Source organism: Alternaria alternata (genome assembly GCF_001642055.1).
Source record: "Alternaria alternata strain SRC1lrK2f unplaced genomic scaffold CC77scaffold_4, whole genome shotgun sequence".
In the NCBI taxonomy this organism is placed as follows: Eukaryota; Fungi; Ascomycota; class Dothideomycetes; order Pleosporales; family Pleosporaceae; genus Alternaria; species Alternaria alternata.
In genome coordinates this window covers 335,778-359,922 of record NW_017306193.1, presented here as the reverse complement: position 1 = coordinate 359,922, position 24,145 = coordinate 335,778, and the positions used below count along the sequence as shown (strand labels likewise).

At 53.2% G+C, this 24,145-nt stretch overlaps 8 protein-coding genes across 8 annotated transcripts; 3 read left to right on the top strand and 5 right to left on the bottom strand.

The window, feature by feature from the left end:
• Window positions 1–6: 6 nt before the first annotated feature.
• Window positions 7–436, bottom strand: CC77DRAFT_618077 (hypothetical protein). The gene has a single exon (XM_018532470.1). The coding sequence runs from the start codon at window positions 340–342 to the stop codon at window positions 55–57; it is 288 nt and encodes a 95-aa protein (XP_018389109.1). The 5' UTR covers window positions 343–436; the 3' UTR covers window positions 7–54.
• A 1,885-nt stretch (window positions 437–2,321) lies between these two features.
• On the bottom strand, window positions 2,322–4,317 carry CC77DRAFT_618100 (hypothetical protein). Its single transcript, XM_018532472.1, has 5 exons — window positions 3,923–4,317; window positions 3,755–3,835; window positions 3,432–3,692; window positions 2,959–3,372; window positions 2,322–2,914 (listed from the first exon to the last, which is right to left on the bottom strand). The coding sequence occupies exons 1-5, from the start codon at window positions 4,052–4,054 to the stop codon at window positions 2,462–2,464; spliced, it is 1,341 nt and encodes a 446-aa protein (XP_018389108.1). The 5' UTR covers window positions 4,055–4,317; the 3' UTR covers window positions 2,322–2,461.
• A 568-nt stretch (window positions 4,318–4,885) lies between these two features.
• Window positions 4,886–6,491, top strand: CC77DRAFT_618083 (hypothetical protein). Its single transcript, XM_018532471.1, has 2 exons — window positions 4,886–5,303; window positions 5,383–6,491. Exons 1-2 carry the CDS (start codon window positions 5,183–5,185, stop codon window positions 6,336–6,338), a joined length of 1,077 nt encoding a protein of 358 aa, XP_018389107.1. The 5' UTR covers window positions 4,886–5,182; the 3' UTR covers window positions 6,339–6,491.
• Window positions 6,492–7,564: 1,073 nt separating this feature from the next.
• On the top strand, window positions 7,565–10,749 carry CC77DRAFT_618007 (SAICAR synthase-like protein). Its single transcript, XM_018532469.1, has 3 exons — window positions 7,565–8,736; window positions 8,850–9,810; window positions 9,865–10,749. Exons 1-3 carry the CDS (start codon window positions 7,667–7,669, stop codon window positions 10,627–10,629), a joined length of 2,796 nt encoding a protein of 931 aa, XP_018389106.1. The 5' UTR covers window positions 7,565–7,666; the 3' UTR covers window positions 10,630–10,749.
• A 697-nt stretch (window positions 10,750–11,446) lies between these two features.
• Window positions 11,447–13,092, bottom strand: CC77DRAFT_1038212 (26S protease-like protein regulatory subunit 6B). Its single transcript, XM_018527100.1, has 3 exons — window positions 12,839–13,092; window positions 12,650–12,790; window positions 11,447–12,599 (listed from the first exon to the last, which is right to left on the bottom strand). Exons 1-3 carry the CDS (start codon window positions 12,991–12,993, stop codon window positions 11,630–11,632), a joined length of 1,266 nt encoding a protein of 421 aa, XP_018389105.1. The 5' UTR covers window positions 12,994–13,092; the 3' UTR covers window positions 11,447–11,629.
• Window positions 13,093–14,292: 1,200 nt separating this feature from the next.
• Window positions 14,293–17,936, top strand: CC77DRAFT_1091877 (hypothetical protein). Its single transcript, XM_018529602.1, has 2 exons — window positions 14,293–14,420; window positions 14,542–17,936. Exon 2 carries the CDS (start codon window positions 14,661–14,663, stop codon window positions 17,658–17,660), a length of 3,000 nt encoding a protein of 999 aa, XP_018389104.1. The 5' UTR covers window positions 14,293–14,420; window positions 14,542–14,660; the 3' UTR covers window positions 17,661–17,936.
• A 386-nt stretch (window positions 17,937–18,322) lies between these two features.
• Window positions 18,323–21,793, bottom strand: CC77DRAFT_928496 (hypothetical protein; the record flags this gene model as incomplete). Its single annotated transcript, XM_018534059.1, has 2 exons — window positions 18,323–18,446; window positions 18,504–21,793. The coding sequence occupies 2 exons, from the start codon at window positions 21,791–21,793 to the stop codon at window positions 18,323–18,325; spliced, it is 3,414 nt and encodes a 1,137-aa protein (XP_018389103.1).
• A 415-nt stretch (window positions 21,794–22,208) lies between these two features.
• On the bottom strand, window positions 22,209–23,682 carry CC77DRAFT_1091875 (hypothetical protein; the record flags this gene model as incomplete). Its single annotated transcript, XM_018529601.1, has 3 exons — window positions 22,209–23,148; window positions 23,341–23,602; window positions 23,667–23,682. 3 exons carry the CDS (start codon window positions 23,680–23,682, stop codon window positions 22,359–22,361), a joined length of 1,068 nt encoding a protein of 355 aa, XP_018389102.1. The 3' UTR covers window positions 22,209–22,358.
• Between the last annotated feature and the right edge of the window lie 463 nt (window positions 23,683–24,145).

Below are 24,145 nucleotides of genomic sequence, written 5' to 3'. Positions count from 1 at the left end.
CAGCAACATACATTTGATGACACCGCACTCCTTGTTACTTTCTCACATCCTCATTCAGTCCTCAGCCTCAAAGTCTAGTTCTTCCCTGAATCGGCTCATCCTTCGCTGTTTCTTTTCTTCTACACTCTCGTTGCTTGCATTGCTCGATTGCGTCATGTACGAGTCGGCTCTAGCTTGCACTTCAGGCCTCTTCACGGCACCGCTAACACTCGTTTCTTTGCGTCCGTTGACCTTCTCAAAGGAGGAAACTTGGGGTGAAGTAGGTGATTGTTCTGGTGAAGAATCCGGGGAGGAAGACAGAGAGGTTTTGAGTTTGGTAGTCAGGGTACGGAAGATAGGCATCTTGGGTGATGGTCGTGAGTTTTTGTGATGATTTTGAGTGAAGATGTAGATGGTCGCAGTGGTTTGGTATGTCAGGTAGTTGGAATATGGTAGTGGTGATGTCGAGACCCGAGTATTTGCATGTATCCAGTCGATAGGTAAGCCAGTGTAGGTTATTACGATGGACAGGCAAAAAGGAAGCAACCACGATGGTATATGGACAAACAAACGGTAGTAATATCCCAACGGAAAATGCGCCAACAAAGGCGAGGCACACGACCACTCTAAATACCCTTTCCCCCACCACACACACACTCACATACCCAACGCATAACAGCAATCCCAATGCAGACTACAGCCCCAGCACACCACGTCAGGGGGCCGGGCGCCACCTAGGGCTAACCCAATACGCGCGACTCTCATAGCCGCAACAACCCAACTATCAATAAACACGCGCAGTAGTTTCAAACCACGGGTTCCATGCAAACCACAGAACGAGCGTGCGTCTAGACCGGCATATTCGTGGTATGTGGGTACGTTAGTTGACGATGCAAGGCCAGACCCTGCGCTAGCTATTGCTGATCGCCATTACACTGTGTCTGTTCCTGGCCCAATTTACGTAGTAGCAAGGGAGTCACATGGCAGCTGGGTATTCCCGAGGTGCCGTGGGGCGACGGGCAGCTGGCTTTCGCTAATATGGGAAAGACGTTATGGGCTTTTCTATGACGGTTTCCCTGATTGCGAGCAAGCTTCCTGCAACGCCGATCAAAGGAATCGCAATCCCATGCCCAGCGCCGATGAGTCCCCGGAAACACCTGGCGTTAGAACAGCGGCAGGACATGTTATGTTGTTACGGTCAAGTAAAGCGATTGGCTGCACAGCGGGGTAAAAGGAGAGAGGCTTGGCTTTTTTTTCCCGCTGGCCAAAACGGACAATCACGGACTACACCGCCATATGTGCTTTGCCGGCTTTAATCTGCTGCGACGAATCTATGCTATTGTGATTGGCGTATGTGGGCAAAAACGGGCGCAGGCGAAGTCGCTGACAGCAGGAAACAACGTCGAGGCAGTCATGAGACGTTTCCATCCAGCCTCCCACAAGTGTCACGAGCCCATTTTCACCCGGGCAACCTTCTCCCGCCCTCCCTCGCACCAGCCCTCTGGATCAGCGCGAGCCCAGATCTAGCGAACAATCGATGATGGGGTGTATCGGCGCACTCTGTGCAGGTAGGCAGAACGAAACATATCCGGTCGCCTTTACAAGTCGGCCATTGCTCCGCGCCGCGGCCCCCTTTGCATCGTAACGACGGCGCCACGTCCGTTTACTTGCCGGAACCAATGCCTTTTCTCTCACCCAATTATCCACATGGTTCCTGCCCCTGCAGCGACAACTGCCAAAATAGACACTTAACGTCCTCCACCACATGGGAAACTCCCCGGTTTCAACTGTTGAGATGGTTTGCAATCTCCACCTCGTGTTCCTGTCTATCAAGAGTTCTGGCCACCTAGACCGCTTCGGACTTGAATCAGGTGGTAAACAGTCGGTTCGAGTAGTGTTGCATCCGGCAACGACGGGAGTCTCCAGTGCTCCACCGGCTGACACCTCTGACGTCCACTGAGTCTTCAACCAAACCGTGGTTCATTCACCGCATCTTACCCCTGCCGAACTGGTGCCGAATCGGTCCCAGAGAAGGCCTTTACAAGCACTATTGATGCTGACACCTAGGACGGTATTAACAGGAGTGCGGAATGAAGGCGGAACCAGATGCACAATGTGCGCCGAAAGGGAGATTAGTGCAACAGTAAACCTGAGTGTCAAAGATAGAAACGCTTGAGGCGTAGGTACACGCAGGGGTTGCATTCGCAGGTAAATCTATCTCTGCGAACTCTACATGGGGGAACAATATCTAATTGGTCTCCTCGTAACAACAACCAAATCAAAACTCCGACTTGCTTTTCGAGCAGTCTATCCGTAATGAGCCTCCCAAAACAAAATATTTGAACGCCCATGTGGCTCGTGGAGCTAACAATACTTGGAAACGGGCCGGAAAACAGGCACAAGGCCAAGGGAAAGTCTGGGGTACGCAAAAACAAACGCCTTACTATGATGTAATGCCCAAAACGCCATGTTTAACCTTGCTTCATCTTATATCGAGCTGGAAGGGTTTAAACTTGGCTCCAATAGTGCTGCATCGCGGACACGTCGGCACCCGACCGCGGTTGTGCTCACTGACAAGTACATCGACACACTCTTGACAAAGGCCGCAGATGCATTCGGAACATGCATAACTGTCGCGCAATATGGAAAGTTTCCGACATGCAGCGCAGTATATTTGCACAGGGAAAAGAGAGCTAGGAGAAGAATCAGATAGACCCTGGGAGGGCATATGGAAAGTTTGACCGGACATGGCTGATTCAATGGACGACTCCACGGAAGGGAAAGGCTGGAGATCCGACATATCAGGCGGCGGAGGCGTCAAGGCGTTGTTCAATGGTGATGCGGTGTATGACTGAAGTTGTGAAGCAAAGTTAAAGGGAGGTAGAGAGGTTCGGTTGTTCATCATGTGAGGAGATTGATTTGGCGATTGTGGGACCTGTTCATGTTAGACGAGATAGGATACTAGAGTGTGATACCAACCGGTGTAAGATCTCGACTATCCTCTTCTGTGGCCGAAGCTGCAGCGTCAATCAAGTCTTCCCATCGTTTACCCATGATGGCCGCAGCTGTTGCCGGCTCAGCTGAGTAAGCTTTCCTGTCGTAGCTCAGCCTACGGGAGTAGTCCTTTGACTTCTGCCGCTCATGCTTTCCCCTACGAGCATTCTGACCTATAGATGACTTGCGAGGTCTGTTCGGTTTGAGAGAGTGAACGCCTGGTGGCAGTGTTGAGGAGCGCCCGGGGGGCGAGCGGGCGAGGGAGGAAGGAAGCAACTCTTGTTGTATAGAATTGGAAGTATAGTAAGGTTCCTCGGCATTAACGTGTTGCTCTATGGTGGTAGGAGCGAATCGTGCGCGAGGTCTGTAGTTTTTCGAGTCCGGGTCGGATGCTGCGTCCTGTTCACAGCAGTTGTTAGCTCGGTCTTATGCAGGGAAGCTGCAGAGCGGCTTCATACCGGATCTGAGTCCCAGTCGTACTCGGCACGATGGTTGTGTAACGAGGCCAGGGCAGCTGCAGCGGTTGCAGCGGGTAGGAGCGATGGCCGTCGCATCTCATCCGATGTGCGAATGTTATTGGTACCGAAGTCGGTCTCGAAGAAGGAGTTATGTTCGTTTCCGCCATAATCGTACGTCTGCTGGGGTGCTGCTGAGGTCGTTGCGGGTGGAGGTGGGGGTCGTTCTTGTGGTGGTGTGTTCACCATCAACATGAAGCTCTCCTACAAGTAGGAATGCCGCGTCAGCAAGAGGTTTGCACGGTCTTGAGCAGGGAAAAGCTTACCTCAGTTGCCGGTAACTTGGAGATATAATGCTCCGGGTGGGCACGGCGGATGTGCTCTTGCATGGACCGAAAGCGCTTCTCCTACGCATGGCGTGTTAGTCTGCACCTGGGAGCTCTGGAAGCTCTGGAAGCTTGCCATAACGTGAAAGAACGATGGTGAGGACTTACGCCAGTGCAGCGCTTGCGACAGGCGGAGCTGTCATGGTTGCGCAGCGGGCAGACAACGACATTGTTCTCGTCGCTGACGGAGAAGGAGCTCGTCAGCGGTGCTGCGCGCGAGGGAGGCATGGCTGCAAGCATCAATGGCAGAAGCTTCCCAACGAAGCAATGGCACGCGAAAAAGCTGGGCGCTAGGACAGAGAAGCTCTACCGGAGCTTGCGCAGCTTGGGGAGAAGGTTACAGTGTCGGTAGAGGCTGGTGTGGTGACTACGGCGGGTTGACGAGGAAGCTCTGGGCTGAAGTTGCTGCTACTGCGGATAGACGTAACTGAATGCGGGGCAGCTGGGAACAGCGGCGGGGCTGGAGAGAAAGTGATCAAGTAGTGGCTGTGTTCAAGAATCACGATTGAACCATGGAAGAAGAAGCAATGCGAGTGCACTGCTGCCGTCAGAGGAGAGCTGTATCGCCACAACCAGCTCGAGCGGATGAGCAATCAGACGGCTGCCCTGGAGCTGAGGCGAAGAAGATAGCTTGGAGCTCTTCGTGCTGCCCAATGACCTACCGCTTGAATGGGGATTTGTGCGCTCCAATCAGACGTAGCCGTGATCAAGGCGACTCATAATCAGCTAGACGGCGCAGAAGCCTTCTCACAGCTCAAGTCCCGTGCATGCAAGAAATTTTGACCAATGCGAACTATTGCTCGGATTCTTCAGCAGCACATCGGCTACGGCGCCATGAAGATTTTTGCTCTTCGAATGCCGAGCTAGATCCAGTTTCGGCCGGCAGGACCAGGAAAGTGCTGCACTTGGTTGCAGGGAGCTGCATCTACCACATTTCCTGCGGCGAGCTTTGGGTCGAGGATGCGGTGGTGGGAAGCGTCAAGGAAGACGGGAAGGAGGAACGAACAAGACACACGCAGCACGCGACGACGAGCTTTTGACGCGCCGGGGGTGGCAATTGTTGAGTGACAGGAGCACCGTCTTGCTATCGCTTTCCAAACGCGTCACATGCGTCTCGTCTGCACCTGCTGTTTCCCCCCGGTGCTCGTCTGCACCTAACCACGCTCGCGTCAACCTTCCAAAGCATTTGCTTCTGCGGCCGTTCCAAGGCGATGGCGCACGCCCATAATCATCATGGACAAGGGCATCACAGACTGACACGGCATCGCCGTACCTTGTTGCCTCGTCTCCCTCTCCTCACATGTCTTACGTTGCCGTTGCATCGTCGTGCGCTTTGCCGACATTGTCTTGCACTTGTCTTCCGCTAGCATGGCACTCTCCGTCGAGTCGTTGAATGGAGACACTTCCTTTCTCCTTACCTTTGATCCACCCGCAGCCCCACTATCGTCACCAGGGTTGTTCCCAGGCTCCTTCACGATTCTGGTTGACCGTAAGTCTTTGAGGATCGCGTCTTCGATCGTGCATGAGATGACAGTCTGTAAACACGTGCTAATCTATTTTCTGGATAGCCTGGCTGTCAGGGCCGTCAATCATCCTAAACTCCATCTTCTCGCATTCTGAGCAAAGAGCAAAACCTTCCATATCGAGCCTCAAAGACCTTGACCGCGAACCCGATCTCGTGCTTATATCTCAAGACAAGCCGGACCACTGCCATGAAGCCACATTGCGCCAACTTCCACCAGATTCGGAGACGACTATTCTAGCCATCCCATCTGCAGCCAAAAAGATTCGGTCGTGGAAACACTTCCGTCCCAACCTTGTACATGCTCTACCAAAATACGTCGAGGGCGATGGTCGGTCTATACACCGTGTAGTAATACCGCCACCGTCTCCTCGAGGGACGTGTGGTGAGATAACCGTAACTTGGATTCCAGCGAAACGAGACCTATCCAAAGTACACCACGCCATTGGAATAACATATCGGCCTCCGTGTACTGTGCTCTCATCGCTTAGTCCAATGCACTATATCGACCTGCCCATGAGCCCGCCCCCCTCACCAGGATCCCCTATGACCATTGCCTCATCACCTCGTACAATAGTGCCGTCGCCCTACAATGATCGTGAGAAGACTTTGTCCGTCATCTATTCGCCTCACGGTGTGTCATACGACGTGATTCGTCCCTACGCAAGCTCGTACCTTGTCTCGGAATCTGCCCTTCCACTCACAGCGCTTCTGCATTCTTTCGACTGCGTGGAGAACCCTTGGTGGCTGGGAGGCAACATATCTGCTGGAAGTCCCGGTGGCACTGAGATTGCCAAGAGTCTTTATGCCAAAGCATGGATCTCTGCCCACGATGCAGACAAGGACAATCGAGGCTGGGCAGTCAAGTTGACACAGATTGCACAACACGCAGTCGACGAAGTGAAGAAGATGGTGGAAGAAGGTGTTGTCAGGAAGAAGCTACCCAACACCGAGATCATAACACTGGGTTCTGGAGAGAAACATCGGATCGCTGTCGGATGAAGATGGCGCCATTATCAAAAGCCCGAGGCTACTGCTTGTCTAGCATGTCCGGCCAATACACGACCGGCCACCACCGAGGAAGGTGTTAAGGGAGATTGCCATGTTGGATCACATTTCAGACATAGATTGTAATGCTGAGGCCCGGGCTCACCAGAGTCGCATGGTCGAGCGTTAAAAGCGACGGTGGGGTTTGTGTTTGGGATTCTTGAAAGCAGCATGGTAGGGGAGCGGAAGAAGGCTAGCGTCGCGAGCGCAGGTGCCATTGGGTGCGCGATAGTCAACACAGATGCACTGGGGAGAACGTGTCATAGCAGTGTAGATCTATACATGGCCAGCTGTGTGGGGGATATGTGTACGATGCGGAGGACTGCATGCTTGAGGTAGTTGCTACGCGATGTACTGCCATGTTGGGCGGACGAAAACAGGGCTGGGCTAGACAGGAGATTTGGCAGTGGAGCAGGGGCTAGATAGTGCCGGCTATGGACGAGTGGGCAAAGTGCGGCGCAGGGCAAAGGCCGGCTCGCACTCTCCGTTGTCCGGTGCGCGACAACGTGGGCTGCATGGATAAGCATTGGATAGCAATAGCAAGGTGCAGCTTGGGAGTAGAAAATAGCCCTCTCCTTTGCAACGGTGTCAGAGCGGTTAAGAATAGGCCTGTTTGAGAGCCACAGCATGACGCCGTCCCGGACTGCTGGGACTATTGGTGTGGCTGAGGGGATGCATGTCGACTGTTCTTAATCCAGACGCGCAATCTCCCTCCACGGACTCGCGGAACGAGCAAACGAGGTGCGTACACCGCATTGAGGCGGCTTGAAGGGTGTGAAAAGTAACAGAGAGAAGTGACGAATGGACTGAAGCAGCTCCGAGTGCATACAAACTGTCGTGATTCACAGCACATCGGGCCCTTGTGCTGCTGCTTCTGGTGGCTTCGCAGCGTGCAATAAGGCACGATCCACCTGCCAAGGCTAGCGCAAGACGGAAGTCGGATCGCGGCGAGCGAAGGGCTGACGAGCGCAGTGCCAACTATTCGCACGAGCATCACCAGCTTCGACTCCTGGCTGCTGCATACTACACACCACGCCCATTCTTGCGCCCGCCGTTCTTGTTACCACGACCCCATTGATTGAGCGCCTGCCGTCCCCGTCTCTCCTCCACCGTCCGCTCTGCTCTGGTAGTCTCTGACGGCGCTGCGCTACGCTACGCAATCCCCCGGACGACGCCCAACCCGACCTTCACAAGCCACACACACCTACCTCTCACACACACTGGCTTCCCACGCTTCCTCGCCGACCCCTCCTCCGCAGCGCTCGGGGAAGGCTGCCTCTTTGATGAGCGTAACCATCCATGAGTCGCAGATGATGCCCTCGTATGGCGCCGAAGCAACCGACCGCCCATCCTTTGCCCATGCACAAACAACATCCACACCGCCCGCGCGCACCCCCTCGGACCGCTCGTCACCCAATGGCACTGCTGCTGCCATGAACGGGAAGCTATCCAACGGCCGCCCGACCAGGCCTGCGAGCATCGACAAGCGCCTGTCGCAGGAAGAAGGGCGCCATGGCCGGAGTAGGGGAGACGCCATCGACGTCGACACCTTCAACAATAACAACCGCTCGCCCGACATGCACCGGCTGTCCAGCGAGCGCCCGAGCAGGGACGATGGCTACTTTGCCTCGATCCACAGCAGCAAGACCAAGGACCGCCTCTGTGGCAGCACCACGCACGTCGAACTCGGCCAGATAGATGCCCTCGATGGCACAAAAGAAGCAAGCAAGGACTTCTACGTGCCGCATGTCGGCTCCATGTCCAACCCTACCACATCGCCCTCGCCCCAGCCTCAGCCCGACGAGGCCGCGTCAAGCCTGCAGGTACCGACCCAACCGCATCGCGTCTCCTCCCCACCGGCTTTTAACCACAACAACGCCAACTCTTCGCAGCCACCCCACCGCCTACAGCAACGTCACACCCTCGAGGTCCCCAAGCTGCAGACATCGCGCGCCCGCGACACCCAGAACAACACTGACGACGTCATCAGCGCAAGCGGGAGGTTCTCGCCCTCTACACCGCACCGCCGGAGAGGCTCCATGTCGCTTGTGCGTAGGACCACACGCTCCGTCAACTCAGACATGCCTCTTGACGAAGTGCCCCAGGACGATGAGGCCGCGCGATGGGCTGAACACATACGACAGAAGAGAGCCAGCAAGAGGAAGCGCAAAGAGGACGAGGACGAGGATCGCGTCGTAGTAGGCACCAAGGTGGACCAGAATCACGTCAACTGGGTCACTGCCTACAACATGCTGACGGGTATTCGCTTCACCGTCTCACGAACCAACGCCAAGATGGATCGAGATCTTACCGATGCTGACTTTGATGCGAAGCACAAGTTTTCGTTTGACATGTACGTGCCGGCTGTTTTTCCTTATACCATCACGCATTTGTTCGATTTCAGCTTCACTTCGTCTGCCAGACCTGTATTCTCTGCTCATTCGCCCAATACTGACACTCCCACAGAACTGGCAACGAGCTTACTCCTTCCGCCAAGTACGACTTCAAGTTCAAGGACTATGCGCCATGGGTCTTCCGCCATCTCCGCACTACCTTCAAGCTCGACCCTGCCGATTACCTTGTCTCGTTGACAAGTAAATACATTCTTTCCGAGCTCGGCTCTCCAGGCAAGAGCGGCAGCTTTTTCTATTTCTCTCGCGACTACAAGTACATCATCAAGACTATCCATCACGCTGAACACAAATTCCTCCGCAAGATTCTCAAAGACTACTACAACCACGTACAAGAGAACCCCAACACCCTTCTTTCCCAGTTCTACGGCCTGCATCGCGTAAAGATACCCTATGGACGTAAGATCCATTTCGTCGTCATGAATAACCTGTTCCCTCCGCATCGAGATATCCACCGCACATTTGATTTGAAGGGCTCGACGATTGGGCGAGACTTCAAGGAGGATAATCTGGCGACCAACCCTCGCGCAACTCTAAAGGACCTGAATTGGTTACGCAGAAATCAGCATCTCGAGTTAGGACCATCGAAGAAAAAGATGTTTATCGAGCAGATGCAGAGGGACGTCAAGTTGCTGCAGCGCTTGCACATCATGGACTACTCACTTCTCATTGGTATCCACGACTTGGAGAAGGGTAACGAGGAGAATCTGAGAGACAAAACACTCCAGGTCTTCTCACCAGGTGGAGAGGAGGCACCAGAGCCACAGCCGAATCAGCTCATGCGTACACCTTCAAAACTAGAGAGTGCTCGGAAAGCACGGGAACTGAGGCAGATGGTCAAGACCCAGAAGCCAGTACCAATGGGTCAGACCTCCAGCAAGATGCCGGATGAGTTGGAAGACCCTAACCGGAACTTCTACTTCTACTCCGATGATGGCGGTTTCCGGGCTACTCATGAAGACAACGCCCCTGGAGAGGAGATCTACTACCTTGGTATCATCGACTGTCTGACACACGTAAGTCTGCAACATGATTGATGTGCATGTTGTAACATACTAACTTCACTTCAGTACTCGTTCATTAAACGCATGGAACACTTTTTCAAAGGCATCGCTAATACCGAGTCACAAATATCTGCCATACCCCCCGAACGATACGGTGATCGATTCATCAAGTTCATCAGTGGCGTCACTAAAACCAAAGAAGCGGCCGATCGCGAGAAGATGGAAGAGGCTACTAACGATCTCAACGAACTATCGCTGGACGGTCTCAACCGATCATCGACCGACCGCGTCGTAGAGAAGGCAGAGCACCAAGCTGAACGCTCGCGGCGACAAGGTCATGGCGAGGAGAACGTACCGAATCTGCACATGAGGGCAGTACGTAGTCCGTCCGCGGAAAGAGGAGAGATTGGGACCACTCTTCCTGTAGTCGAGGAGGCTGGTGAGTCTTCGAGTGTTGGTGGGCATAGCAATCGGAGCGCCTCAGATGGTGCTCATGCTATAACTACAAGCAACAATGAGGCCTCGCCGCCTCCGCCACTCACAGGAGCACCCTATCTTGGCCCCCCGCGCCTTGAGTCCAGAGCTAGGTCAACGTCCAGAGAAAGGGATCATTCACAGGGTAGGCCACCGCCAACACCACCCAAAGACTCGGGCACCGCAAGTAGCGATGGTCGGCCACCCACACCAGCAAAGGATTCCGAGTACATGTCTAATAGGCACTCTGGGCCGCCCACACCACCGAAAGAGGACAAGAGAGGAGGGATACCCAGAGCCTCTCTGGACAAGGACCTACCACGAACACCATTAGAAACCACCATCAGGGTTACCTAAGCTCGCCAATGGAATCTTGTCCAAGTTCGCCATCTTGTCACACCTTTTCATACAATGCTTTTTGCATACCGCCTGGTCAAGTGCCAGGCTTTTCCTTTGTCGCTCCCCTGCGTCGCGAATGCATGATACCATGAGCCGCCGCCCGTTTTTATAGGGCGTCGATCCGCTCCTGCTTTTTCCTTTGTTCACCTTTTTTTCCATTTCTTGTCTCTGTTTGGAGCTATGTAGCTTTTCTTCCCTTATTGTTGGATCACGGAATTGGAACGGACGGCCTGTGTAGTACATTTCTTTCTCGTTTTGTCTCTGTCTCTATCGAACTCGTGGTGCCGGTGAATAGGAGTTGGTCGCCGCCCCTTGTTCATGTAGAATAGCTTCCGGTCGATTGGTGGAAGGAGGTGATAATAGCAGTTAGTGTTTGCTGACAGGTACTGTTGACATCGGCAGAAGAGCCGTGGTTGGGAAAAGAAGAAGAAGAAGCGGTTATGCCGTTGGGAAGAGATGGATTGGAGGGCTTGGTCATACATCTAGTAGATAGAGACGAAAGAAATTACAATTGCATATAATAAACATAACCTCCTCTCCAGTCCATTCTGATCACATGCTGAGAAGACGATGGGACAAGCCAAGAGTGTCTTTTGAATTATAATTCATGGTCTTTTTCTGTCTACTTTGAATCGACATTCAACCTTTAAAGCGGGCAGGAGAGGGATAAGATGATTGGCCAACATTTCTTGTCATCACATACAACTGCGTATCGCACGATGTAATCACATTTAAACCTTGAGTTCAACGAAGAGTAATTCACAAAGGACACGGTCGCGAGAAGCAATGAAGAAGCAGGCGATACAGATGTGTTCACGTAGTATCATGCATTAACAGAGTTACGACGGTACACGCCTCTGCAACGCTCATAACTCGAAGGCCTAGTCTATCTAGTAGTACAATGCCACATCTCTCTCGCGCATTAAGTTTTCTCCTCACAACTAAGCAGCGAATTCGCTTACTTATAGAAGTCGAACTTGTCAGCCTCAGCTGCACCCTTGACCTGGCTCGTGTATGCTTCCTCCAAATCACTCTGGATGATGTTGTACCTGTTCTTGCGGACAGCTCTCAGACCTGCTTCCTGCATGATGGCCGCAATAATGGCACCGGAGAGGGGGTCGTTGCGGACAATCAAGCTGTCGAGATCTACTTCAGGCGACAAGCTCATCTTTCCGGCAATGGTGGAGAAAATAAGACGACGCTCACGGCGGTCACGTAGCGAAGGGAATTCAATCTTCCTGTCGAGACGACCGGGTCGGAGTAGCGCAGGGTCGAGGGTATCCGCACGGTTCGTTGCCATGATGACCTTGACGTTGGATGTCTGGTCGAAACCGTCCATTTGGTTGAGTAGCTCGAGCAAAATACGTTGAACTTCTCGGTCGGCACCCGTCTGCGCATCGAAACGTTTGGTAGCAATAGCGTCGATCTCGTCAATGAAGATGATGGATGGTGAGTTCTCGCGCGCCATCCTGAACACGTCACGAACCATACGTGGACCCTCACCCAGATACTTCTGCACGAACTCGGAGCCGACGACGCGGATAAAGGATGCTGTGGTGCTGTTGGCTACAGCCTTGACCAACATAGTCTTTCCTGTACCCGGAGGTCCGTACAACAATACACCGCGTGGTGGATCGATACCGATCTGCTTGTAGAGGTCGAAGTGTGTGAGGGGCAATTCAACAGCTTCCCGAATCTCCTGCTTCTGCATATCCAGACCTCCGACGTCGGCATACGTGATGTCGGGCTTCTCATCTTGGCCAAGCATGGCAATCGACGAGTCAGCCTCTGGTGGTAGGATGTCGACGAGGGCATTTGAGTGGCGGTGTAGCGCAACAGATGAGGATGGTTTGAGGAGTTCGCGATCGAGGGTGGAGAGGATACGGACGACGTAGTTGGAGCCGGTTGATGATTGTACGATGCCGGTGCTATGTGCGTCAGTGCTATGACGCAAGTGCTATGCTTGTGTTAAGCTTACTTCTGGTCGATGGCCTCCATGAACTGCCCTATCACGAGCGGTACACTCTGAATACGCTTGATCTCTTCTTGTGCTCTCACCAACTCTCTCTTCAAACTCCGCTGCTCATCTTTGATGTACTCTTCCTGCAAATGGATGTACCTGCTACTGTTAGCCACCTGTGTTCCAACGTGTCTGAATGCCACATACTCCAGTTGCCGTTGCAGCTTCTTGAAGGTCGAGTAGTCATCGTTTCCCTCTGTGGAGAAGCCCTCGAGGGTATCAAAGTTCGGTATCGATGAAGGGAGCTGCTTCTTGTGCGGCGGGACGGTGTTGGCCGGGTTCTCGACGGCGGTGTCAGCCATGGTGATGGTGGCTGTTGGCTGTTAATCTGGGGACGAGTCGGTTGTGGATTTCCAACAGCGAGAGACGGTGAGGGTCGGCGGTGATTGTTTTTAGCGTGTTGTTTATGAGGCAGTGCTTGTCTGTCGCAATGTTGATGAAGCTCATGGGAGGCGCGATCGGGCAATGCGAGACGCTAACGCCGATATCACGTGAATGTGACGATCACTCAAGCACCTTCGCTGGGAAGCACATCTTAGACACCATCTATTGCGACGTGTTGAAAAAAAGAAATTCACGATGCCATGGTCACGCGCTAAATGCCCGATATGCTATCAGGTGACAAATTGGACATCACAAATTATCTAAATGGAGCGCAAGTACGCGCCCCCAATGCTGTCGGGCTTTGGCTGTCTCAAGCAGTGAGCAAGGGTCTACAACCATTCAACTAGGCCTGCGTAACAGACTGTGTATGCATGAGGGGTAGTAGCCTGCTCGCCGTGAGAAGTTACCTATTAAGTGGAAGAAGATGTGGAGTACAAAGAAGGCCCAAAACCTAGTTTTACCCACCCCTTGGAGTAGTAAATCGCGCGCCGGTTTACAACAACGTCGACTTTGTATTTGGCACGTAGGAAGCCATGCATGGATTTATAGGTCTACCGAGGCATTGGATTGATGGAACAGAACACGAGCCTCCTTACAGACATGTATCATAACACATGCGCCGAATCTGACATGTACAACCCCAGTCATCGTGGCAGATTACCGGCGTGTGACGTGCCGATCACCAACGGGTGTACATGAGTAGATGCGAATTTGCACCGTACTGTACTCGGCAAGAGAGAGGCCGGCTGCGCCAGGTTCGAGCAAGTTCGCTGGTGGGCTGGCTCTAGGGTGAGGGCGAGTTCAACGGTTGGCTGGGGTCTCGACGCAGAGTCAAGCGGTCTGGGGTGCCCACTCTCGACGCCCAGCTATGCGATAACAGCGCCATTACTGCAGGAACAAAGTGATGTAATAAGTGGAGAGACAGATGTTTCCGTGTCACGACGGCCAAACTGACCCGGAGAAATCAAATTGAGTTAGACTAGGCTTGTGAGTTGCCGGCAACGCAGGCACTCCACTGGCCTGTCGCGACGCGCGAACGCGTCTGCTGCTCCGGATGCGACTGTGCCTGTGTGTATGTTTTGGTGAGCTTGCTGTCGCTGCTGTCTGCGGCGACGTGCTTTCAGTTTTCAAGTCGCGGACACTGCTTGGTCTCGTGATGCCCGACAAGGCTAGTAAGTAGAGGCTGGGAGGCTGCCAAGAAAACTGTTCCTTCCTCCGCTCTCAGCAACGCATAGTCCGCAAAGCGCGTCTGCGGTACGTGAAGTTATCGACCGCATTGGAAGCCACTCGTTTTCCGTCCTGCCCTGATGAGAAGATCATTTTAGCGTCGGTCTATTGTCGCGTGGTGTGTATTATCTCATCCTCCCTCCCTCCCTCTGTTGCGTGTCTGTTCTGGACCTCGTGCGAGTGCTGCTGCTAGAGTCGCGTCCATCTAAACATCAACATGCGTGCTGACCAAAGGCTAGCCAAGTCAAATCCAGGCACTCACGTACCCCCATCGCTCTCTCGCTCGTCTCTCCCTTTACGCGACTGTCCGTTCCCTCTCCCCGCCCTTCTCAGCCATTCGCGGCAGTAGCGCACCATCATGGACTTCCAGTCTCCCCAAAACGGAATGTACGATCCCTCGAGCTTCATCGACCCGAGCGCCATCGCAAACCCCCAGATGAACGGCGCGCGCCCATACAACCCTATGCCGTCGGTGCCCCAGAAACGAGATTCCACTGGCGCTGCCCTCTCGCTATCGCGCTCCCAGACACCTTCGCAGCAAGCCCAATTCGGCTTCCAACACCAACAAGCCTTCACCAACACGCCTTCCCCTACTATGCAAAGCCAGCACTTTGCGCCTGGCCAAATGGGAGGCCAGCGGATGAATACTGCCTCGCCCGCGCAAAACCCCCATGCGCCGCAGATGTCTCCCATGAACTTCCAGGCCTCGCCCATGAACCAGGCCTTCAACGCCGCCAACTCGGGAAACCAGTTCCCAGTGCAGTCAGTCCAACTGTCGCAAAACCTACAGAGTCGCCAACAAGAGGCGCAAAGACAATACGCGATGCGCCTGCAGCAGCAGCAGCAGTTGGGCAACCTTGCCGCGAGCAACATGGCCGCGCGCCAAGGACAACAACCGGGCGCGCAGATGCCCGGCGCAATGCAGAACCCTATGCAGCACCCAGGCATGCAGCAGAACATGATGCAGGCCCAGGGACAAACACAGAATCCGCAATCACAATACAACCAGTTCATTAAGAATGTCCAGGCACTAATGACCCAGCACAACCGGCCCTTCAATCACCAGCCCCTCTGCGCTGGCCGTCCGACAAATCTCCAGAACCTTTACGCGGCTGTTATGCGCTTCAAGGGTCACCGATTTGTGACGCAGCAAAATGGATGGCCCAGGATCGCGCAGATGATGAGCATACATCCGCAACAGTTCCCTAATGCTCCCAACGAATTGCGCCAGATATACGAACAATATCTGAGCCTCTACGAAACTGCTTACCTCCAAAGGCAGCAGCAAATGCAGCAGAAAGGCATGCCTCCGCAAGGACAGATGGGACAGATGGGGCAAATGGGTCAAATGGGGCAGATGGGATCTATGGGTCAGCAGATGTCGCCAACAAGACCGACTATGCCAGGGCAACCGGCCAACGTTCCAGGACACCAGGAGTATCTCCAGCAACTACAGAGATCGCAGGAGGCCATGAAGCAACAACAACAGCAGCAGCAACAACGGCAATCGCTTCCGCCGGCTCAGCAGCCACATCAGCAACTCGAGCCATCCCCACATCCACACCAGTCGACACCTCTGCAGAGTAACGCAGCGCTTCCAAGCGTTAATGGCAACACACCACAGCCCGACGGAAACGCGCGCAAAAGCCTCAGCAGACAGCTGGAAGGGACTCCCACTCAGGGCCAAGAGCCTAGCCAGTCCCAGTCGTCACCGATGAAGCAGGAGGATAATGCCACCACCGACCCGGCAGCAGCTGCTGTAGAGGAGCCCGAGAAACGCAAGCCAGTAATTGAGCAAGATGATGGCACCCGGGTCTACCAACCCGCTTACCGAACGCAAGACACATGGGGAGGCCTCGACTTCGATTCCGACAATTTCAAGAACATGATCGACACGATTACAAACTACAAACCAAATGTGCCATTACTGCCGGAGATGGGTGTTATCGATGTTCGAGCTATCAACATGAGCATCAAATCGGGACTCCATGCGGAGGTGCGACTGGGGCTGGACACCCTCACGCGTATAACTTACGATAACACCGTACAATTCAATTTGTCGCACTGCGAAGATCTCACCGAGGTGTTGGTGGAGTACGCGGAAGATCAATTGGAAATACTAGGGAACGATAATCCCGAAGTCACTGACATTATCGATCTCACACCATACGAGGACGTTCTGCACCACTGTCGCGAGGAGGCTTCAGCACTACAAGAGCTCCCACAGGCTGGTTCGAAGGAGTACATGCTCGATCGCACTGCGGATCGATTGCTCGCAATCACAACCATTTTCCGAAACCTGTCCTTCCTGGAGGTTAACCACGACTCCCTGGTCAGTCCTCCTGTCATCAAATTCCTTGCAAACTTCATACGGCTTGTTGGGACCCGCGTACTATTACTACGATCGCATATCAACACCTTCGACTTCATGAAAGATGTCGTTACTTTCTTCTCCAACACCAGCGCCAAGGTTGTTTTACCCAACCGCGAAGATGCCTACGCTGTGTTGCATTTCCTATGCGCTTTTGCACCAGTTCCACGACCCGCTGAGCCTGTTAAGTTTACGCCTTTCAACCCGCAAATCCACCGCTATCTCCCCTCTGCTGTTGACAGTCTTGCAAAACTCCTCGCTCGCGACGATCCCAACAGGACGTACTATAAGCAAATCTTCGTCAATGAGGCAACATCCACCCCTGCATATGACCTTCTGACGCGTTCCTTCGCTCTTGCCATCTCCGTTGTGCCGGACCGCAACTACATCGAAAACAAAATGTACCAGATGAAAGAGCCACGCCCCAAGGAAGTACGCATGTTCGAAGCGCGCGTTGCGGAGTCAAGAAAAGCATACCTTATGCAGGGCATGCTAGCTGCAGACATACTCGCTAGTTTAGCCCCAGGGCCTGAAACTGGCATCTGTCGCTCATGGCTTGAGTCAGAGGATGGTTGGGCGCATAGCCTACTGAAGTTTGCAATGTCGCTTTCCGCTACCGATGCAGCCATCCCACACCCCCCACAACCGCCAAATCACCGCGGTCAGCGACCTATGGACCATGACCGGGAAGGCTTCCAGCTCATCGTCCACCGTGCGCTGTCGACTCTCAAACGTTTAGGCGACAAATCGAAGGGTGGCGAGCCCCTGGTCAAGGGCGTGCAACAACCAAATGGGCACGTGAACCACGACGACGAAGAGGAATATGACGACGACGATATGGAGATCTTCAACTTCAACGGTAGCTCGTGGAAAGTCAAGGCGGATATACTACCTCGAAAGGAGACGTTGCTCGGCGCACTCTTGACCGCACAATTGGACGTGCGGAGCCTGAACCAGTTTTGCAAGATTGGCTATCTGGACGAATAATGGAACGTGTAGGATAAGCGGGATGGGATGGGATGAGGTGTCTAGGCGAACATAGGATGTGTATAACGGCGGAGTGGAAACTGTTATCATTTTTGAGTGCTGTAGCATTGCGAGAGAGTTCACATGGTTTTGCTTCAGTCTTCTCGCCGTCTGTACCAAACTCTTTTTCATCTTCTTGTATAGACAATGTATGAGACTGTATGTGTAACACCATGTACAGTTTCGCTCCCAAAGCCGTGTGCTCTGCTCCAACAATCTCCAACAACAGTGAACATGAGAGGCAGAAGACTGTTTTTATTCTTCCATCTGGACCAAGGATGTTGTACAAATTACTATGCTTGGAAGAAGCAACAGCCAGGGCCACACAACTGGGTACTCTGTACCCATGAACAAATAAACACCATCAGAGCCATCCAGGCTCGAAAATCCCAAAGTTGTTTTTGACTGATACTTCCCGTATCATGAGAAAGCTATTCCACCAACGCCATGCTATGCATTAAGAAAAAGACTTCAAACCCTTCACGTTGAGACACGTAGCGCGTCAGTGTCTCGATCCACCATTACCTCTTGGCATGCTTGTACAACCGTACAAACCCAGTCAAGATACGTAGCGGCTATTAAACCTCGTTGATGTCATCCTTTTTCTCCCACAGCGGTTATTTCTAAGACGGTGAACCAGCGAAAGAAGGGGTAGCGGGAACAACAGTAGCGGGAGATGCAGCACTTGCATTTGCGTCCCTGAACGTGTCGTTTTGCTTCCTTTGGCCGTTGAGGAGCGGGCAGAGCCTATTAGGGATTGTGTTAGCGGATTCGTTCAATAAAGAGTGAATCTTGACGACTTACTTTTTGTTTGTCTTGATGTGGCCCACCTCGCCGCAGTTTGCACACTTGCGAGGTGTGGCTCCACCCTTTCCTGGCCCACCAGTCGCTCCACCTTCTCCCGTCTGCGACTTGTGCAATCCTTTTGCCTTTTCACGGCCTTCGCGACGCTCTATGTTGCGAGCTAGACGCGCCAATTCCGCCTTCAGCTTGATCTTTTGTGCCTTGTCCACTTCAGGATCACCAGTTGGCTTGATGTCTTCAATGCGCATGTTGAGTAGACGCTCTTGTCGCTTGTGCTTAATGTAAAGCTGGATGACAGCAGGGTCGGTGATTATCTCAGTGACATCTTCGAACTCGTCGTACTTGTTCTTGATAGTACGAGTAATCTTGAGCTTCTTGCCACGGTTGTCCGCATTACTATTGCGAGACATCTGGGACATGGTCTCATCATCAGGACGCATAGCTGGAGTACCTACTTCGGAACGTTGGCGACTGTGGTTTGTTTGGTTGACAGCAGAGTCAACGTCGTCTTCGGTGTCGGACGGTGGGTTTTGGGCAGACAAACTCTCCTTCTGTTTGTTCCAGATACGCTTGATGGCATTCTCGTACATGACCTGCTGGCGCTGAACGTTGTAGCTGTGACCGCCAAGCTCTTTCATCTTCTTGTTATCAAGACGATCAGCTGCGCTCTCACCGACATCCCTGAAACCACCCTTCATCGAGACCTTGATGAAGCTGAAACCTAGGCCTTGACCAGTAGGATCACCGTCACCATGGAGCTCCAACATAGCCTTGCCAGCGCAGGCGTTGAGGAAGTTCTTCGTTGTGTTCCAGGGCGCAAGTTTGACATCAGCGTTCTCATTATCAGCCTCTTCCTCGTCATCACGGATCTCGTTGGATTTGATACCGGCGTCTTGCAGCTGTTTGTCACCAGCATGCATCGAGTCGATCAGACAGACGTCTTCTGGCTTGATCCAAGTACGTAGGATCGGTTCCTCAGGTACAGTCTCGCCCGGTACCGGCTCCCAAGTACCAATGTCCTTCTGATACTTCATGATTTCTCGCATTCGAGAACGATTCTGCGCAATCTCGGTACCAGGCAAATGCTGCTTGATCATCTCGTTACTAACCCAAGGCTGACGCGCATTCTTCTGCTGCCCCTTCCGGTACAATCGGAATGCAAGCATCTTGAGTCGCTTCTTCGAGGCTTCAGTAACTTTGCGAGCATGTGTACCAGGCACCTCAACAGAGGGAAACTGTTGGCCGACGACCATGAGGTTCGGAATGTTTCGCATGTAGTACCTGGGGCCATTAACCCCGGTCCAACTTCTGCTCACAAGGAAATCAGTCTGTTCGGGCTTATGCTTGAACACAGGAGCTCGGTACATGGCGTTGTGAAGCGTCAGCACTTGCTGGCCCGGTTCAACCTGACCGAACAACGAGAACGGACTCTTATCCTGTGGTAGCAGCACTGAGGTCTCGCCGATTCCGTCTTCCGGTTTCGGTCGTGCAGTGTCTTCCATGTCCTTTCGGCGGTAGTAGTTGAGGATCTTGACACCCATACCAAAGTTGGACAGGGTAGTGGGGTACTCCTCAGAGTACTCGGCAAGAAGCAGGTCGGAATTGTCACCAATGTTGAGATCTTCGGCTGACGCGAAGGCCTCGGAGGGCTTGAGGTTTTTCTTGTGCTTCCTTTTGACGGACTTGAGCGGTGTGATGCTAGCTCGTTCTCCAGGCTTGAAGGTAACAGTAGGACGATGGAAGGAACGGAGCTCGCGATCCGACAGCGCAACCTTGTAGAAGGGATATTGCAACTTCAGTGCGGGCAAGCTGTGCTCAACATTCATGTGGCCAATCGTACTACGGACCTTCTGCTGGCTGCTTTCCTTCAGAGCGTCATATGCCTCATCATTGGAGATGTTGTAACGCTTGAACATGGGGTTTGCCAGGCTTCCGCGGCTATCACGCTTAAGACCTAGGCCTAATGTTCGAGGTTTTGGTGGCTCTGCACTGGGCTGCTGTACATCAAGCAGAAGATGTGGGTCGTTCATGTCGAGAAGAATCTTCTTCGACAATCGCGCCGTCTCGAGCTCGGGATCGTCCCATGTGGGCAGCTCCATGTGATCGTAGACAGAGAAGTGAATAGGCTGGTCACGGCTTCCGAGTCTCCGCTTCTTGTTTGGCGACAGTTGCTCAGAGTCGATACCGCCGTTGCTGTCGGGCGGCGTTGGTGCCTGGTTCTCGTCGGACAAGGTTATATCGCTTGCACCATCTGGCACATCCCAGTCTTCGCAGGCAATCCTCAGGTCACTCCACGACACATTGCCGATCATCTCACGGTCGTCAATGGTATCGAGGTTATCGAGTTCCAGCTGATCTTCGCTATCGCCGTCCTCTTCTGCAGTGTTGGTGATTTGAATTAGACCGCCCTGCTCCTCATCTTGCTGTCTACCCGATTTAGCGGTAGTCGTTGTAGGCTGTAAGCGGAAACTTTTCTCTTGATCCGTCGCAAGGTCCAGGGTGAGCTTATTAAGCTGGAAGGGTTTCGGCGTCTTTTGAGGAACTTTGGGGATGTAAAAAGCACGCTTTCGTGGTACCAGACTGAAGAACCGTGGTGGTTTGTCCGCCTCGAAATTGGGCCAGATCTTTTCAAATTCTTCCCGTGATGTCTTGACTGGAGCAGCCGCTGGCTCGTCTTTCTTGCGCGAAGATTGTGCGAATAGAGCCAGTTGCTCGCGCACCTCGGGGTCCTCCTCTTCTTCCTCCTCTATCTCTTGCTGTGCAGCACCAGCAGCGGTGTTGCGAGTAGCGGGCTGTGGCGTATCCTTTGCGATAGTGTCGAAGCCTTCTTGGACCAAGTCTTCGATGGAAGTAAGAGGATCGTCTTCGTGTTGTGTAGATGTTTGCACCGGGTCAGAGTGACTGGGGTCATCGCCGAAGAGATCATCGTTATCGTCGTTGTCATCGTTGTTGTCGCCAAAAAGATCGTCCATGTCTACATCTTCGTTGTCCACTGCGCCGCCAGAGTCCTGTAGGGTAGTTCCGCTGAAGTTCTGGGTGCTATCGGCGCCCTCGCCCGAGTCAAACTCCTCGTCCGGCAGGTCGTCGTCGCTGATGTCTTCGTAGTCGACTGCGTCGTCGGCCTTCTCACCAATGTCCAGCGGCCTATCGGCGATGCCACCCAAGAGATCTTCTTCGCCCTCTGCAGCACCCCGTGACATCTGTTGCATGATCTTGCGAAAGTCATCCTCATCCTGGTCTATGCTGGCGTCACCACCGCCGCCGTTCGGGGGCGGGTTCTCGTCGGACATGGTCGCGTGTAGTGTGGCGGTAGCTGAGCAGCGGGATAAATGCGTTGAACGAGTTGGAGTCAAGTCCAGGTATTAATATAGGCGTTTGTTTCAACGGCGGAGTGTGAGAGCGCGCCGGGGGGCGGAAGAACGGTTGAGGGGTGCGCGCGCCGTCATTCACGCTATCACCGCGCTCGAAATCTGGTGAAGCGCTCCCGATATAGGCGACGTGTTCGCGTGCGTTCTTCGATGGCGTCGCCGGCGCGTTCTTCGGTCGTGTGGGGGCGGTTGGTGTCGATATAGCCAAATGGCTCGCTGTCGTGTAGAAGTGATGGAATCAGTCGCGGTTCAAAGCCGCGGCGAGTTGGCCCGTGCGTCAGGCTAAAACTAATGAAAGAGAGGGCGAGCATCACCGCCTCACACGATAGAATGAATACACGAACACGATTTGATACACCAAAAAGTATGATAAGCTCACGGCAGGCGGGTGTGTTTTCATGCACACATTTTAGGTCCTCCTCATGTTGGCTCCGACAGACTTTCCGTGTTGCTGTTTGACAGTGCAGGCTACCCCGTCATCTCCAACTCATATCTCATCCTGTTCAATCAAGTCCTCCTTCATTTCAACGTCTTCTCCTTCCCCGTCTTCAGTCGCATCTCTTTCTCCATTTTCGTCCTCGTCAGTAGCCATGTCCGGTGCAGCCGTGCCCCAGATGCGAGCACGAGCCCTCGTGTACTCCTTCTTGACCGTGGGCTCACCCAGGGACCATCCACGCTCGTTGTCGAGCCTCGTGCGGATGTCCTTGAACGACATCTTATCAGCGTCGTGCCAAACAACGATACAAGCCTTGTCGAACTCATGGCCCTGGTGGTTCCGTTTCTCGCGTTGTGCCTGATTCGTAGCTTTGGCCAGGCTACCCTTTGGAGGAGACGGAAATGTAGGAGCCAAATTATCTTCAGGGGCGGAGACATCGCTTTCAATTTGCTCTTCAGATGGAGAAGCAGCGTCGGAAGGATCATTCTCGGGCTCGATACCACTCAGACGTGGTGCACGCGGCCTACCACGCCTTGCGATATTCTTGCCGACTATGCCAATCTGCGCCACAGGCTTTGCACCGTAGCGCTTCTGAAGCCGCTCCAAAGATCTAATGTGACGACGACGTACAGCTTCATCAGTCACCTTATCATTTGGAAACGTTTCGTTGTACAGCTCAGTCGTTTTCGCATATGTGTGCTCCAGATCATCCAGCCAGTAAATAATCATGCTGTTCTGATGATCTTCTGTGTCACCAAAGGGAAAAGTACCAAAGACAGGTGCGGGAGGAACTTGGCCAGGAACTTGACCGGGACGAGGAGGCATATTAATAGCCTTGATGCTGTTGTAGGTTAGACCCAGCTCCTGAGAGGACCGGACTTGACGCTTTGCTCGACCGCCCTTCTTTTCATCTGCTGCGCGCTTCTTGCCTTGTGATTAATCCTTCTTGGTCACGGCGCGGGGATCTTTCGACCGGGCAACAAAGTTCTGGGCATCCCTGTCTGCACGCCCGGCCTTGGTCGATGATACTGACCCTGTGGTAATACCTTCACTGGAATCAGCCATTGATGTGGAAATGCTTGATTCGCTCGATGCAGATGCTCCCTTCTCGGTAGTTGGGCTGGTCTGGGTAGATCTGGTGTTTCGGAGATTTCGATCTTCCATTGCCTGGTTTTTGTCCTTCTTAACACGAGCGTTTTTGGGCGTCTTCTCTGGCGTGTATGTAGCGGCGTTGGTCTTTTCTGCGCTGCTGGTGTATTCGTCTGAGCGTCTTCTCAACAAGTCAGAGTCGGCGCCTATATGTAAGTACACAAAGTTATTCCATGTCCGATATGCAGTTCGTATAGGGACATTACTGACCAGTGACGAAGGACATGATGGTGTCGTGAGCTGGAGACATGCTAACTTACTCGGGGTGAAATGATATTGAAGGGTGGTTAGATTGTTGGGTTGTTGTAGTGGCGTATAGGGTGCGATACTCGATCAACCTAGTAGCTGTCGAAGGTGGGTTGCAGGTCTGGGGTGAGTAGAGGCAGGGGGTGGGTATGTGGGTATGGGTGCGTAAGCTTGTAATTGGTAGTGCCTGTGTTTGTCTGCTCAAGTAGGTTAGTGAGAAAGGCCAGGACCAAGAGGTGGAAAGTAACGAGTGGCGAGTCTGTGTAAGTCAGAAAACCATAACAACATAGGAGTCGGGAAGTTCTGTTGTTGGGTAGAGAGGCGCTATGACGGTTCGTCCAGGAGCATGACCGATGAATGTGGCAGGGAAAGTGAAAACAGACTCCTGATACTGCTCTCACTCAAAGAGTCGAAAGGACCTAACGGATAGAGGAAAGCTAATT

Coding starts and splice junctions, on each gene's coding strand:
- CC77DRAFT_618077 (XM_018532470.1), bottom strand. CDS start 342: ATGCCTATCTTCCGTACCCTGACTACCAAACTCAAAACCTCTCTGTCT.
- CC77DRAFT_618100 (XM_018532472.1), bottom strand. CDS start 4,054: ATGCTTGCAGCCATGCCTCCCTCGCGCGCAGCACCGCTGACGAGCTCC. Junction 3,836..3,922: donor GTCGCAAGCGCTGCACTGGC/GTAAGTCCTCAC, acceptor CGCCATGCGTAG/GAGAAGCGCTTTCGGTCCAT. Junction 3,373..3,431: donor ACGACTGGGACTCAGATCCG/GTATGAAGCCGC, acceptor TGCTGTGAACAG/GACGCAGCATCCGACCCGGA.
- CC77DRAFT_618083 (XM_018532471.1), top strand. CDS start 5,183: ATGGCACTCTCCGTCGAGTCGTTGAATGGAGACACTTCCTTTCTCCTT. Junction 5,304..5,382: donor CTTCACGATTCTGGTTGACC/GTAAGTCTTTGA, acceptor TTTTCTGGATAG/CCTGGCTGTCAGGGCCGTCA.
- CC77DRAFT_618007 (XM_018532469.1), top strand. CDS start 7,667: ATGAGCGTAACCATCCATGAGTCGCAGATGATGCCCTCGTATGGCGCC. Junction 8,737..8,849: donor CACAAGTTTTCGTTTGACAT/GTACGTGCCGGC, acceptor ACACTCCCACAG/AACTGGCAACGAGCTTACTC. Junction 9,811..9,864: donor TCATCGACTGTCTGACACAC/GTAAGTCTGCAA, acceptor ACTTCACTTCAG/TACTCGTTCATTAAACGCAT.
- CC77DRAFT_1038212 (XM_018527100.1), bottom strand. CDS start 12,993: ATGGCTGACACCGCCGTCGAGAACCCGGCCAACACCGTCCCGCCGCAC. Junction 12,791..12,838: donor AAGCTGCAACGGCAACTGGA/GTATGTGGCATT, acceptor TAACAGTAGCAG/GTACATCCATTTGCAGGAAG. Junction 12,600..12,649: donor ATGGAGGCCATCGACCAGAA/GTAAGCTTAACA, acceptor TGACGCACATAG/CACCGGCATCGTACAATCAT.
- CC77DRAFT_1091877 (XM_018529602.1), top strand. CDS start 14,661: ATGGACTTCCAGTCTCCCCAAAACGGAATGTACGATCCCTCGAGCTTC.